Source organism: Anas acuta, chromosome 3 (genome assembly GCF_963932015.1).
Source record: "Anas acuta chromosome 3, bAnaAcu1.1, whole genome shotgun sequence".
Classification (NCBI taxonomy): Eukaryota; Metazoa; Chordata; class Aves; order Anseriformes; family Anatidae; genus Anas; species Anas acuta.
In genome coordinates this window covers 57,805,564-57,820,818 of record NC_088981.1, presented here as the reverse complement: position 1 = coordinate 57,820,818, position 15,255 = coordinate 57,805,564, and the positions used below count along the sequence as shown (strand labels likewise).

Below are 15,255 nucleotides of genomic sequence, written 5' to 3'. Positions count from 1 at the left end.
GCTGTCCAGCCTCCCAAGCCTGCCCCACACGTGGCGCTCAGTGATTTGTCAGTAAAACAGGCCTCCCTCAACATGGCAGATGTAGAAGCTTAAAAGAATCTTCCTTCCCTTAGTGAGGTTGTATGTGCAAAAACAGAAGATTATCATAATAGCAGGTTTTAACTGCAGAGTAGTGAACATGAGGCTGCTCCCACGTTTGTTATTTACGTGGGCAGTTCAAGGCTGTATGAGGAAAACACAAAAGGAAAATCTCCATGTGCCTGAGCGTGGATTTTGTTTTCAGCTAGTTTTTGCTAAAGGACATGGCTTTTTTAGGACAAGCTCTTTGCTGGAACAAGGCTTAACCCACAGTTACTTCTTACTGATGCTCTGCAGAAGTTTGATTAATTCAGCCTTCCAACCACACAAGCAGCCGAAGCCAAGCGTGTGCTATAAAACAGCCACAGTCAAGTCCTGAAGATTTGTGACCATCTGGGGGATCTGCATCTTCCTTGCGTGGCTGTCAGGAGCACCAGCCCTTTAACAATGATGATTTTACTTAAGTGAAATGCTTTAGGGCCCACCGCTTCCCTGTGGCATAGCGAGGGGCTCTAAATGCTTGTCCCAGCACAGTAGATCTTAACAGCGACTCCTTGTAAAACATGCAGGTCAGCTGCCTCAGGAGAGGGGTAAAAACGGCCTTACACAAGCAATTCCCAGGTGCTACACCCTTATTGCTTACAATTCTCTGTCAAAGAAACCGCTTCATTTACTGTGCCTTATGGGTCAGCTGGGAGCAGCACCAGCTACTTCTGTAAGTGCTCTGAGATTTACAGATAAGGCATGCATACCGAGCATACCTGTGAGAGTTTCAGCCAGGAATTTTCACTTTGAAATTGTCCAGACAAAAGTAGGGTTTTACTGAAACCAAAACGGTACATGAAAAATGACTGTTTCACTTTTATGTGTTTGGTCTGGAATGGATTTAGGAAGTAGGCTGAAAAGAAAGAAGTGCTCTCCTACCAACATTTCCAAATTTTCATGCTGTTTTGATACGAAATGCAGTTATGGTCATCCTGAGTTTTGCTTTGCAAGTTGTTGTGACTTTCTGTAGCAAATCAGAGCAAAGGAAGAGCCATGTCTCACACTGCTGAGGGATTTCACACTTCAGCTGCTCCAGACATAACCAAGTACAGGCCCTTGGCCTCACAGTTCTGCATGTGAGTGCATGCCTTGAACCTCCCTGAGCCTCTGCCATCCCTGTCTCATGGATCCCCGATTTCCAATGTGTGCCTTCGATGTTCTGCAATTTTCAATATTTATAAGACATTTCTGTATTCCTGAAGAGTGCTGTGGAAAATGGTATGTGTTGGCCACAATGCCTTAAATAAATAAAAAGCAGCAGTCTTAGCAATCCTTATGGTAGATATTATCCAATCCTGCAGAGACATACCCATGAGGAATATAATTCATGGAAAAGTTCATATTCATTATTTATATCACATAATGCATATTGCTTATCATACATTATAATTTATTTATATTATTTGCAGTTTTATTATTTATATTGTAAAGCTTTAGACACACCTACATGTTTTCCACTACAGTGTTTATTACAAATTCAGCCTTATTAAATTTAGGTATTCAAAATTCATCATAATAATAAAATTTATCTTTGGACTATTCTGACAACTCCCAAGTCATTTAAATATAATTATGTGCAGGCAAAATTTGAGGGCATTGTCTTTTTGCCTGGAATTGCTGGATGTCAAGCTCTGTAGCTGGAGCAGATCGGCCCACACCTTTATGTGCCAGCAAACCCCAGACAAATGCTGCTTGCTGCACTGGTGCAGACCTGAGCAGGGGATGCCTTGGACTACCTTTTACAGTATTTACCTTTGGGAAACACATCCTCCACATCTGATTACTTTTCATTCTTGCTGTATTAACTCCCAATTTCATTTCAATATCTGTGCTGCCTCACCTCCTGGTACTGCAAATCCCATTTTTTTCAGACTGCTGTTCCTTATTGCCAGCACCCTCCACTGCTCTGCATTGTGGCACCAGTACTCAGCCCTTTTGCCTGTTGCGAATATCCCAAAGCACACAGACAGAAGTTATCTCAAATGATCTGGACTATACTGTATTGAATTATATGTGCATTCTGGGTCCAAAAGTCCTTCGATGCAGGAAGTAAAGGCCTTATGAGTATTTCTTAGGAATTCTGCCTCATGAAGGAATCGTCTAAAAAGTGAGTCACCGAAAACACAAAATCTCAGTGGGGTGTGGCAACTGTTTCCCATGTCCATGAGGTTTAATCATTCAGTCACCCCACTCAGGTGAGTTAGCCTTCTCTGGCACCCAGTCCCACGAGTCGAGTGCTCTTTGCTGCCCTGAGCAGAGAGCCGCGTGTGCTCGGCTTCTCTGAGCATCTCTCTCTGCACCAGGGCTGGGTTTCAGCCTGTGTACAGCCTGAAGCTCGGTGGGGTCTTTCAGTTTTACAGAATTAGGCTGTACCTGAATAAAGACTGCTAGGTAAGCAGTAGTACAGATGATTTTCATGTTAAAAAACGGGCATCACAGCATCACAAAAACCCTCCAACTGTTTTCAGAACATTTGGGAAAATCTAAGTGAACATTTTCCCTAATTGTGTATTCAAATAAAACACAAAACAAGAAAAAAGCAAACAAGTAGCCAGAATCCAGGGTGGTAAGTGTGTTTTAAAACAGACATTTAAGAAAACGGGCAGCTAAAGAGACTGGGAAAATAGTGAACCTGTCTTTCCAGAAATGAGAACCTCCAGGCTGGTCTGATGCAGTGGTGGCCAACACTGGATTTGGTGCCTGTATAAAGTCAGAAAGAGTTGTTCAAAATAAAGAATGCCAGTAACGCAGGACTATTTACAGGCCACGCATACGGTTAAAAATGAGAAGGTCTTTAATCACTGGAGAAGTGCAGGCTTCCACTGAAACTGCCAGGTGAGTACTTCATCTTTGTCTCCCTACTGAAGGTGCTTGATCAGTATAGGGAAGTTATTTGGCAGTTTTGGTTACAAAGAATACATTTCCCACAACTGAGACCTCCTGTAGACCACAATGTACTTAAAATGTTTGGGGTTCCTCCTGAAGTCGTGATGCATTTAGGAGGTTTTGGCTTAGCCAAGAGTTTGCTGTGCCCGGTGCTTCTGATCAAAGCAGGCAGGTGTGTTTCACAATGTATAGTCAAACTTATTGGACTGGAAAATGCAGTTGGTGCCTCCTGGATAGATGAGGTCTTTGACTTCATTTTATGAACCCAACAGTTCACAGATACTGATGCTCACATTAAGAGAGGAAAAGAATGGCCATTTTCTTGAGGTATGAATCAAATCCATGAAACACAAATGACACCAAGTTTCTACAACTATCAATTAAAACATTTTAATTAAGCCACCACATTTGAAAGGAGTGCCACATACATTAGTATCACTTGAGAGTAATTAATGGCTATTTGCAACAGCTTTCTCCCAGACATCTTAATTGTGTAACATGCTGCTTATGCTTCCACCTACCCAGTATATTCAGAACCATGTTTATTTTACATTTGTGCTTTTTTTGACAAGTTATGACAGTGCTTATAAAAAACATACAAAAGACTTAGGTTATGCTAAACCCTATTACCACACCATCCTCCCTTTCATTAGGAAGGGTGTTCATTTTCTTATGTCTTTTCTCCTTCCCAGCTTTTGCTGTGCAAGGATTTTCCAGACTTGAGATTCTCTTCTGTGTACTGAATTCACTAAAAACGTACTAACGTTACTCATAATGCAGATATGTCTACACAGTATACCCCCGCCCCCACCAGTACTGTACAAAAAAAAAAAAGTGTGTTCTTAAAGACACATTTGTCACGAGTTGTCTTCTTCAGCAAGAATCAGAAACACAGTTTATTGTATATGCCATGACTGACTGAGCTTCTAACACCGTTCTGAAGTCTGCAGATGTTTATACTCTGTAAAATTATAAAATATAGGCCTGCGAGGGGTGTTAAGACATCACCTGGTCTTTCCAAAACAGGAACACACCCAAAATACAGAATTACCCAATTAGAAGAGGTTTTACAAAACAGAATGATATACAACATATAATACATCAGGCACTGAAAAAGCTTAGATCTACACGCCTTTCGTTTCACAGGATACTGAGTAATGCATTGTAGCTCTGTGTTGTACATGTGCATGAATACATATACTCAGACATTTGCCATCTCCTGAGTGCTGGGTTCATGATAAGGGGAAAGCAGTCTTTCTTCCCCAGCTGAAGAAATCCCTGACAAAGATAATAGACCTTAACTAAATGCGCTGTAAGCTGCTTTGGTCCATGACAAACACAGACACAGCTCTGTCTCACCAGAAAACAGCCGCCAGCTCCAGAAAGACAAGCTGGGAGCCCAGCAGGTTACTCCCTGAGGCGTGTCCATATGAAATTTGCATGTATATATTGTTCACAGACTGCTTTCCTATGTATACCTGCTATCCCTAGTGACTCACAAAACATTTCCAAGTTTACCAATCCCTGGAGTACCTACAGTGTGTTTTAGAAACTTTTGGAGGTTTTCAACACCTTATAAGGTTTCCCTCCAAAGCATGTCTGATAATTAAAATACTGCAGGTTTTAAAGGGCAGACATAAAGAACAGTGTGTGTTTCTTCTGAAAAGCATTTTCTAAATCAGCATCTGTCAAATATCATGTAAAAATGTACACGCTTTAACATCTGAAGATTTATTGGTTCTCTCTGTGACAATTAATATTTAATTATATGTGCCTCCATCACAAGCACTGCAGTGGCCACAAAAACACCAATAAGTGTTACACTAGCCACCGTTACACACACTAGCTCCATGCTTTAGAGAAAATCTCCATCCAACTGCAACAGATGGAGGAAAAAAATATTTGTATTTTCCCCTTAGTTCATACAGTTAATAGTCAATAAAGTTCAGTAACAGGAATGAGAAAAGATTCTTAGGCAGCATGTGACTGTAATAGATTCAGTAAGGTTCCTTCTTTAGGACTGACTTTGGTGGAAGAAAAAGCATTCTTTAGAAGGGTTGCATTTTTTTCCTAGTTTTATATAAGACAATTTTGTTAGAGATGAAAAAATAATTTTAAAAAAATATTTTGCAGGTCCCCCTTGTGGGTTGTTTAAAATCTCTCTCCCTCCTTTCTGGACTTGAAACCCTATGTCTTTATTTGCACGCAAATGTTTGCATAAAATAAGGGTGACTCAATTAATTAGGAGGGAAAGGAGCAAGTAAACCACCTAACAGAATTGACATGAGAATACATAAATAATACTTTAGGTAAAAGCTATTTGCTTAGAGATGCCAATGTTTTTACTATTTTTTTTTACCAGTGCTAGTAAGAAATACTCTGAAGAAATAAGGTGTGTTTTTTTTTCCAGTCTCTTTTAATCGCACCGAAATTCACAGCAGAGGTGCTGTAATGTTGCTTTGATGGTTGATTGTAGTTGGAGTTAATCTTTCAATTTAAGTATGGTGCTCTCTCTGGGGAGGAGTAGTAATAGGTTGGCTTGATGTTTCCCAGGACTTCATCTTCCCAGTTGGGGAGGCAGCAGAAAAAGAAAGCGCAACCTATCACAACAACAGTGCTGGCCCAACCAAAACCATAGGCCCAGCTGAACATATTATCTCCTATCAGTGGGATTTCTTCTGTGAATTTCACTGGGTAGATGACCAAGCCTATGATCTGGAATGCAGCTGAGGAGAGAAAGAAAAGAAAACCAAGAGTAAATGACAGTGAATGTTGTTACTTTTCCCACTAAACAACGGTACCTGGAGATAACCGCGTTGCCCTCCCCGATACATAAGGATTAGCTCCAGCCCTGCGATCACACCTGCATTCTTGCAGAGGTGCCTGACTTCTGGTCAAGGCAGGTCCCCAACTACCTGGCAGCAGCAGCTACAGCTGACATTGCCACCTGGCTGAGGCACTCATCCGCACGCCCAGACCATCCCTGTCCTGCTGCCAGGCCCCCTGGTCCTCGTGGAGCCAGTTACCTCCAGCTTGTACCACAGCCTCCCAGCTGCTCCTCTCCCCAGGAGGGTGGGAAGCACCTGGCGTTCTCAGCTCTGAAGTCTTAGCATGTGCCATGCCGGGCCAAAGTTGTTTTTTTCTCCTAAGCACTAATTTTGGGAAAGTGATAATCAATAAAAGCTGCTGGCGCTTCCATAACCATTGTCCTCTCAGCATAAGTCAACCTTCCCTTTTTTCCCATGAATATGAATCATAAACCAGACAAAGGCATCTTATTTCATGAGGAAGGCTCCATCTAGCATGCTTTTCTGCTGATGCCCGTTTTACATGTAGGACAGCCTTGTCTTTGCACCGAGCCTTACCGACAACAAAGAGCAAGCCTCCAATTCCCCGCACGAAGTTGAAGCGGAGTATTTCCACGGAGAATGCGATGACTGCGAGGGCAAAGCAGATGACCAGGATCACAAAGCCAACGAGGTACGTGGCAGCTGCTGCTCTCCCCCATCCTAGTAAAGAAAAGAAGAAAGGTGTCACACGCAGCAGTGCACTGAACTGTAGGTCACTGCAGCTCTTCTGTTTCCTTTACTCATTTCTTTGTTGAAATGCTTTACTGTAAGAAGTGTGCCCTGTGTCAAAGCAATCCTGGGTTTCTCCAAAGCACACAGCTGCAGAGCAGCAAGGCACCGTCGCTGGACAAGCAGTGCTGAACTCCCTGCCCGCTAATTTGTCCTGCTTAAAAGAGGGATATCTTATAGCATGATAATGGAGATAACTTCCAAAGTCAGTATCTGTAAGAGACCCACAGCCATCTGAGCAGATAGGGCACATACCTCTGAGAATGTACTTTATCATTATCAGCCCTGTTTGACATACAAATTTACAAAACCACTTCCACACACGGGGCAGTATGAGAGCAGACAGGAAGGTACAACCACAAGCACAACCACAACTGCTGGGAAATAAAAATTCTGTCAGCATACAGCTTCCTGTCTGCTTGTTTCTGACAGGAATAATGGATGTGAAGTAAAATTAGCACGACCAAAAAGAAATAGATTTGGGATAGCCAAGCTGAGAGATGACGAAGAGGAAGAGAATAATTTCAAAGATAAGTATCTCTTCACAGCCAAAAATATTTAGAAAAAGCTAAAACCTGTGGGTGGAGAAGAAATAGCAGAGTCAGAGGTAAAGTGAAAGAGTCATTACTTCGAGGTTTGGTGGGACCAGGCACCGCACAGATGCCCAGGTTCAACACCAGGATCAGGCAGCTGCGGGCTGGGGAGGCTCAGAGGGGCAGAGAGGGGCCTGATCCCAGCCAAGCTCACAGCTCACCTGCCATGCACCAGCACAGCAAGGGGGAGAAAACCTCCAGCAAACCACCAGTAATTCCCATTTCACAGTGACACAGGCTTCTGAAAAGGCACCCGTTACAGCCAGGCCTCATGCTCTTTAAAAACTAGACAGAAGTTTGAGCGAGTCCAATGCAAATAACAGCAAAGGTGTTCCTGCCTGCAGGCAGGATACCTACCCACATGGCCTAAACTGTACCTCCAGTGCTTGGGTTTCAGTGAGCTGTCATCACAGCTCGCTCTCTGTGTCTGCATAGCACAGGTTTCGACGTGCACGCGTTCAGATGCAGGCAGGGCCAGATCCCGAGCTCCCTCTAACGTAGGTTTAAAGGGAGCAGTGAGGTCTGGGCCAGAATATTTTCCCCCAAAAAATCGTTCATGTCCCAGCACAGCTGGAGTGACAAAAACAAGGCGACACCTTGTTTTTAATGTAACTTCTGTCAAACAAGTCCTTGTTTGTGTAAAATCTAAGAAAAAGACGGTGAGACAGTGAACATGTTCCTGAGGAGTTACAATGCTCTGCCTTTACCTGTGTGCTCTACTGTGACATAAAAAGAAAAAGAAAAAAGTAATTTGAGACAGAGAATGCAACACCACCACCACCTGAAGACAGTCAGGTTGGCACAGAGACGGCAAAGAAAAGGCTTTTCTTGGAGCTATTGTGAGGAACAAGCCTCGAGACAGTGAAATGTTTTTAAACCAGCCCTCCTCAGCCTCCGCACCTCCTGCAGGCAGCTCTGCGTGATTCATGCCCCTTGCCTAGCGGAGTGCTGCAGGGGCAGGAGGGAAGGAGTACACCCCACTGGTGTTTGGAGATTACAGCTATGTCACCGGTCCGATACTATCTTTTCCTTCAAAATCTCCTCTGACGTACCTAATGCAGGTATTGGGCATTGTCTCCACAGCAGGATTTATTTAGGGATAAAGGATATTAAAGGGCATTTAGCCATTACACAGAGCCAGCCCAGGAAAAGTGATTCAGACTGAACAAACGAGGAATGCTGTTTATCAATATCTGCCCTATTAAGGGAAAAATAAAAATAAAAACCAAACAAACAAAAACAGTGACAACGGCAAGAAATACTTTCAGTTATCAAAGTACCTTCCCCCACGGTGCATTACAGACGTTAGCACAGTGCAGGAAGCCAAGCCTGGCATCTGCCCGATGCAGGATAGATTGCAAACTCAAATACACCATCAGGCTAGACACCTTGAAGTCTGCTGCAACACAAACAAGCCTGCAAGAGATACAGGCTGGAAAGCCCTCAGTGCTATCTCCGTTATTTCCAGACCCTATGTGCTTAGTTTAGAAGGGTAACGAGATTTTTGACACAGCTCAGCCTTGGCTCCACTCAGTGAATTATTAGCTCGTCTCTGGCAATATGAGCGACAACACACGTCGCTGTAGGAGATACCCAGTCAGGAAGATTGATATCAAACCCAGCTTCTGTACGTCTTCAGAAACAGGGCAGTAGCAGGCACCACCACTATGAAATTCACCACGTTTTTTCTGCTCACATGGAGTGAAGTGTAGTGTTGGTCAGCCTGCATCTTCCCTCCTTCTCCTGCTGGATTATCTTCTCCAGCAGCAGTTATCAGCGGCATGATATTGACAAGAGCTGATAAGACTGAGCCATTGGTGCTGGCCATGGTGATGGATGGGATCTGCTCTCGGCAGGACTAGATAACAGCTATCGAACGGCCAGCCTGCCACGTTAGCACTGGTGGGAAAACAGCAAGAGTAGCCAAGTGTTGCTATGCACAGTGTAAGAGAAATCTCCCCAAATTAACCTCATCATCCCCACACCTATTAAGACAGGCTGTCCTGGCTCCGCATGCACCCAGCCTCTGTCCTGAGGCTCCAGGCTGTTGGGGGGAGAGGTGTGTATTTTGTGTATTTTGTCTCCCACTGGTTTTGCTCTCCTAAGAGCTGCAGAGATCTGCTTGCACTCTGAGAAAGACAGATCAGCCCCAACGTCCAGCTGGTTTGTGCTCAGAAGAGCCTTGTAATCACGAGAGATTTCGCCAGAATTTATGTTTTCCGTAGAAATAGAAAGTCCCTTCATTGGGCAGAGAGACAATTTCTTACTCAACCCAGGCATAAATATGACATCTGTTTATGAAATCAAACAATAATGCCAAAGTAATTTGGGGCTGCATAAATAGGAGGACAGAAGAATGGGACAACAGAAGAGTGGCACAGTTCGAGGTGTTACTATTCCCCAGGTCAGCTTTGCCTCAAAGCAGAGTTGAGCTCTTTGCATCTAATGGGCAGAAAAGTATCTATTATCAATTAGGCAGTGTTTACAGAACATTAAAAAACTGTACAGGAGCTGAAGGGCTATAATTATTGGGAAGGGTTAAGAGTTTTATTATTCAGCTTGATCAATGGTGACTATGCAAAAGAACTGAGCTGCAAATATTGCCATGTGAACAACTAGGAGGTGTCAGAATATTTAAAGTTAATGTGAGCATCAGTAAAAGGATGAAATAAAGGGAAAAAATAAAAAAATAAAAATAAAACAAGAGCCTTAGTGTTAGCTGTACTTCCTGATTTTATATGGCTGGGCCTCAGCCTCGACAGGGAAGAGATAGAAGCTCTACAGGGTAGGACATTTACATCTACATTTCCCTATAGAAACAAATAAAAGGACTGAGAAAATAGTCTAGCAGGAAGATGAACCAGTACAGATTTGAAGTAACAAGCCCTCCTTGTCTTTGTTCACTTATTTACAAAACCAGAAGCTAGTTTGTCAGCTTGTAATAACGAGAATATTAGGGTGGAAGCTTTTACTGTGACATGCTTAAAAGAGATGCAGTTTTACATTGTAGTTATAACAGTTTTCTGTATATAAATCACTGTGACAATTTTTGCTTGGCGTTGAGAGCTCATAGCACTGAATGCCCAGAAAATATGCTTTTGTTGACAAAACAACAGTGGACTGCGAGAACGAGAGCACTGAGAGTAATATTTTCTTGCTCACATAATGTGCGAATTTCCATGACGACATGCATGGTGAAGGAGAGGTATGTGCACACCCATCGAGAGCACAGGGCAGCCCAGAACTGCCTGCTTGCCAGGAGAGCTGGCTGGGAATTAACGCTAGGGATCCCAGCTCTCCCTTGTTTTTAGCAGTCCAGAAAAAGCAATTGTTTTGCTACCGAACTTAAACAAAAGCCTGGTTTCAGACATTTGACACCAGTTGGAAGTCAGGAGAGGCAAAATCCTGCATGATTCCAGCTTCTAATGCCTCCCTGTTGCTTACAGCAGAAATAAGCATGTCCTGCTCGCTGGGATCTTTCACCAGGGAGTCTCAGGACGCGTTTTCTGGGTGTAGCCAGGCATGCTGACTGCTATCTCTTTTGTATTAGCATTCTCCGAGTGCCTTCACCCAGCTGATACTCTAAGTTTGTTTGTCTAGAACACATCCTGGCAACATAAATCAGACAGAACCATGCCTGAAAAGAGGTGAGGGTGCAATGAGTGTACCCATAATGTTCCTTTTTTGCCTGCCCCTCAGCCAAGTTTGGTACATGCTTGCTGTTTCACCAATAATCTGCGGTATCAAAGTCCAGTCCCCTGGCAACAGGGGCACAGTGGCAGGGAAACATGATTCACAGAGGCTGGGCTCCTACCTTTAAGTCCCACCTTTTTTTTTCTTCCCTTTCAGCACTTGTTAAGGCTCCAGGTGAATGCCTCCATTTTTCTAAGTTGTCTATTGCATACTTCATGAACACCAGCCAGCTGTTAGTAATATGAAAGAGCTCACCACCTCAGGATCACCTTAACTGCACACATACACACCCATCTTTTATAGTGACAATTCAAGCCAAAGTCACTGGGAACAGGCGTTTAGGACTGGGAGGACGTTTACACCCACAATTACTGTTCCTGACCTTACAGGCTCATCACTGTAAAGACGCAGGCAAACACCCTCTCCAAGTATCCACGCTGCCAACAATCCTCGTCATATCTGATGGCTTGCTGATATGTTTCAAACACACAGTCAACAGTTTTATCCTGCCATGGCCCAAACTAAGTCATCTTGAGTCATATTATGTGCAGTACGGCAGCCACGCATTGCAACATATTGATAAATACACAGATGTTGCCAGGCAGGTACTTCCCAGATGCAAACCAGTACAGAGCTTAAATCAAAATCCCTTTCCCACCTCCCTACTGAATGATACTTTACTCTTCTTTTTCCCTTGCTACTTCTTCCCTCTTATGCAGACTGTACATATGCATTAAGAAGCAGTTCAGTTTAGGAGACATTCCTATTTGCAAAACTTTGTTTGTCTGTTCCTGCCCCCTTTTCCCCATTTAAAACAAGTTACCGAACTGCTTTTTCTCTTTCTCTTTTTAGCATACATGCCACAGCTCAATTAAGAGAATGTCTAATGCAGTTTTCTACTAATGGAGATTCACTCTGAAGTCTTCGTCTCATCAGGAGAGTTAGCAGGCTAGTTAGAGTACAGTAGTTATCATATGCAAAACACAAGTTATGCATCTCAATTAATTTGCTTTTCTTTTCCTGCAGCAGTGCTGTAAACGCCTGCTAGGCATTTTTTCCTTTGTAAATGCCCTCACCTACTTTGAGCCTAATTGCATTAGCATAGAAAAAAGGAAACAAAATAAGTCAAACCTGAACTCGTATGTTACGTCCTGTCTCCAGATGTAAATAGTGTTTGAGAAGACAGTGGCATTGATTTCCTCAAAATTACAGTAGAGGCAAAGTCAAATTGGTCTCAATAAGCCAGGGATATAAATAAGCTTTGGCTTAAGGTTAAATAAGCAAAGTCAAGGATACTATTCTCCTGCTAACTAGAGAAAACTGCAGAAAGTCACTTTGTCCCGGAACGCTTGGGGCTGAAGCGAAGCACACACCCATCGGCACTCGGGGACGTGAGGCAGGGTCACTGCCGGAGAAAGCAAACCTCAGCAGCTCCTCTGCACTAGCAGTTCTCCTCCGTGCAGTGCAGATTTCAGCCACGCTCCCGCACTAGCTTTTCTGCTCTGGGTAGTGGGGGAGATGGGTATTTTCAACACACCAGCCAGATTTCTTTCACCTTCAGTTAAACGCACAGACATCACCTGGCCTTAAAACGAAGCCAGTGCTTTTGCAAAACATTCAGGACTTAGCAGAGGCACGAGTGTGGCAACGGCAGCCTTCTGTGCACGGGTGGCAGGGGATCTGTGCAGGGAAGCCTCCCTGCCTGCACTCGTGCAGGCTGCAACACTCCCTTCCAGCTCTCCAGCTGCAGTCCCCAAGGTACCCTCCTCCAGGATCTTAAGGCGGGTCTGCTTATTTGTCCAGAAATACTTTGTTTGAGAGAAAAGCAGACGTAATCAGACCACAGCTAGGAAAAGAAAAAAAAAACAGGCGGGGGGAAGGTAATAAAGTCCCCAAGAAACAGAATCTGTATGTGGTAAGAATGTGTGATGTCAGATGGAAAAGCAGCTAAGCAAGTTAAAACAGCGGCACAATTATTCCCTGATTTAGGTCCCAGTGCAATGGAGAGGTATATACAGAAAATGGTATTTTTTCTGTCTGCAAAGCCACACTGGGCCATTTTAAGCTGCAGGTCGGGAGGCATCCATCCCTCAGCTAGGCAGGGTTAAGGTCCACTCTCTGGAGGCAGGGGAAGGCACCTTTGCTACTGCCCAGGTACGCAGGAAGCCCTGCATAAACACTTCTTCCCTTTCCGTTCGATCAGCGAGGCCGAGAGGGAGCTGCTTACTGCAGGGCGAGGCTGCTGGCACCGCAGCCTGCAAATAACTGATAGAAAGCGAACCCATGGCCAGTTGGCTCCCTTACTTTGATTATAAAAGAACTTAAGGAGAAAAAAAAAAAAAAAGTCTCCTTACTGACAGAAAAGCCTGCTCTGAAGCAGTCTGAGGACCTGTGTTTCTTTGCTCATTTAAGCTCTGGTACTGGTTCTGCCTGGAAAACCCCATCCCAGCGAGCAGCTGCACCACCACAGAAGTGTTGGGACTGCGGGTTTTGCTACCACCTGCTGAACCAACACTTTTTGCAGCCAAAGCTCCCCCGGGAGCCCGGCTACAGAGGTCCCACGCAGGGGAGGGCCCCTCGCGGGCCCCCCGCTTACCATAGTCCATGAGGGATTCACAGCTCCAGTTGATGTCCTGCTCGCTCCGCGTGCAGCTCTCCCACAGCGACGCTTGGTGCACGTAGGGCTCTGACTCCGACTCCAGCCAGCCCCTGCCCGCCAGCGCGATGATGCCCATGATGATGGCCAGGCCCAGCAGCAGGGGCAGGAGCCACCGGCACCTCCAGCAGGCGAGGCTGCACACCACCATCCTGCCTGGCTGTCGGGGGCACCTGGAGAGCCCGAGCTTCGCCGGTAGGGCAGGGTGGGGTGTCGTAGGGACGCTCCTCTGAGAAGAGAGACTGCCGGTCTGTCCGTCTGAGCTGGGTTTTAATGCGCGCCGGGGGAGGAGGGAGTCCCACCCACATTCCTGTGACTAAGCGTGGCGGCGGCAACCTGTGGAGCTGGAGGAATGGAGAGGAGAGGGAGAAGAGAGGAGAGCTCAGGGCTGGGTCCTGCTCCTCACCCTGCCCCTGCTCCCTCGGTGCAGTGAGGAGCAAACCACTGTCCTCTTACGCTCCCTGTCCCGCACTTAACTCCTTGCTATCTGCTTTCCTCCCATGTCCAACCCCACTTTTTGGTCGTGGTCAGTGGCACAGTCCTGTGTCCTGCTGGCCTTTCACCTGGGCACAGGGAAAGCCAAGACTCTCACAAGGCACTTGAACCACTTGGATGGACACCTCAGATGGCTCTAGAGTCTGGGCACATCAATATGATTAATCTGAAAATTGGTGTCCTAAAACACATAGTGCTGCATTTTGGCCAGGGACATGTTCAAAACCAGATTCTGCTTTTCAGGTTCCCAGTGTATGTAAGCCTTGTCTTGACTTTTGTTTTGACTGCTGTCAACGTTACATGGAGGGTCACTTACCTTATACCTGACCTCTGCATGATACCCCTACATTACACCCAGCAGACCCTCCCAAAAGTCTGTCTGTCTTTCTCACCACCTCTGCAGGTGTCTTCTTGGTAGCCGTAAATAGACACAGCAAAAACTTCATGTTCTTACTGTATTTCACAAGCCCTGCCCTCTCTCCAGGTAGTTAAACTCATTTTTTCTCCTCTCTGCTCACTGGATAAAGACAGATCATCATTACCTAATGTTAATAATACTAATAGTGTTAGCCATTTTAGGTACTGAACACATACAATATTACACACACACACACACACACACACAGAATTTCTAGGTTGGAAGAGACCTCAAGATCATCGAGTCATATGTTGCTTAACAGTTCAAGTAGTCAATTCCTTGCCCAGTTTTTGGACAATTTTAATGCAAATGAGAAGAAGAAAGAGAGGTGTTATTTGAGGATAGGAACATGACATTATTGACAAGGAAACAGCTCATCATAACTAACAACACTTGTCTGGCATTAAACTTAGCATTAAATAAATGCCTGATTCCTAATGGCCATCTAACAAGTGCGTGATTGCAATTGTGCTTTGACTTTCAACCAGGCTGTGCCAGACACAGTCCGCGAGTGGTACTCAGGACCCCTGTGCCCTATGCCCTGATATTTCCCCATCCTATTCTGGAAATGCACCCCAGAGGTGACCAAAACAAAGGTTTTCGCATCACATGACATAAATGCAGACTCAATATTTTGATCATGGGAGAAACATTTCTCCACAGTAATATCTACACACATCTCATCATGTTATCCCATTGCCCAGCACCAATGCAAACTCTTGTCATATGAGCAAACAGGTGCCAAACACAGGATTCAGGATGCATGTGTTTTTGGCACATAACTCACATACATTTGGTTGAGCCTTAGAGCAG

The 15,255-nt window shown here is 44.7% G+C and overlaps 1 protein-coding gene across 1 annotated transcript; it reads right to left on the bottom strand.

The window, feature by feature from the left end:
• Window positions 1-3,373: 3,373 nt before the first annotated feature.
• Window positions 3,374-13,858, bottom strand: PERP (p53 apoptosis effector related to PMP22). The gene is made up of 3 exons (XM_068677295.1): window positions 13,470-13,858; window positions 6,375-6,518; window positions 3,374-5,735 (listed from the first exon to the last, which is right to left on the bottom strand). Exons 1-3 carry the CDS (start codon window positions 13,678-13,680, stop codon window positions 5,500-5,502), a joined length of 591 nt encoding a protein of 196 aa, XP_068533396.1. The 5' UTR covers window positions 13,681-13,858; the 3' UTR covers window positions 3,374-5,499.
• Between the last annotated feature and the right edge of the window lie 1,397 nt (window positions 13,859-15,255).

Coding starts and splice junctions, on each gene's coding strand:
- PERP (XM_068677295.1), bottom strand. CDS start 13,680: ATGGTGGTGTGCAGCCTCGCCTGCTGGAGGTGCCGGTGGCTCCTGCCC. Junction 6,519..13,469: donor TGAATCCCTCATGGACTATG/GTAAGCGGGGGG, acceptor TTTCTTTACTAG/GATGGGGGAGAGCAGCAGCT. Junction 5,736..6,374: donor AGGCTTGCTCTTTGTTGTCG/GTAAGGCTCGGT, acceptor TTCTCTCCTCAG/CTGCATTCCAGATCATAGGC.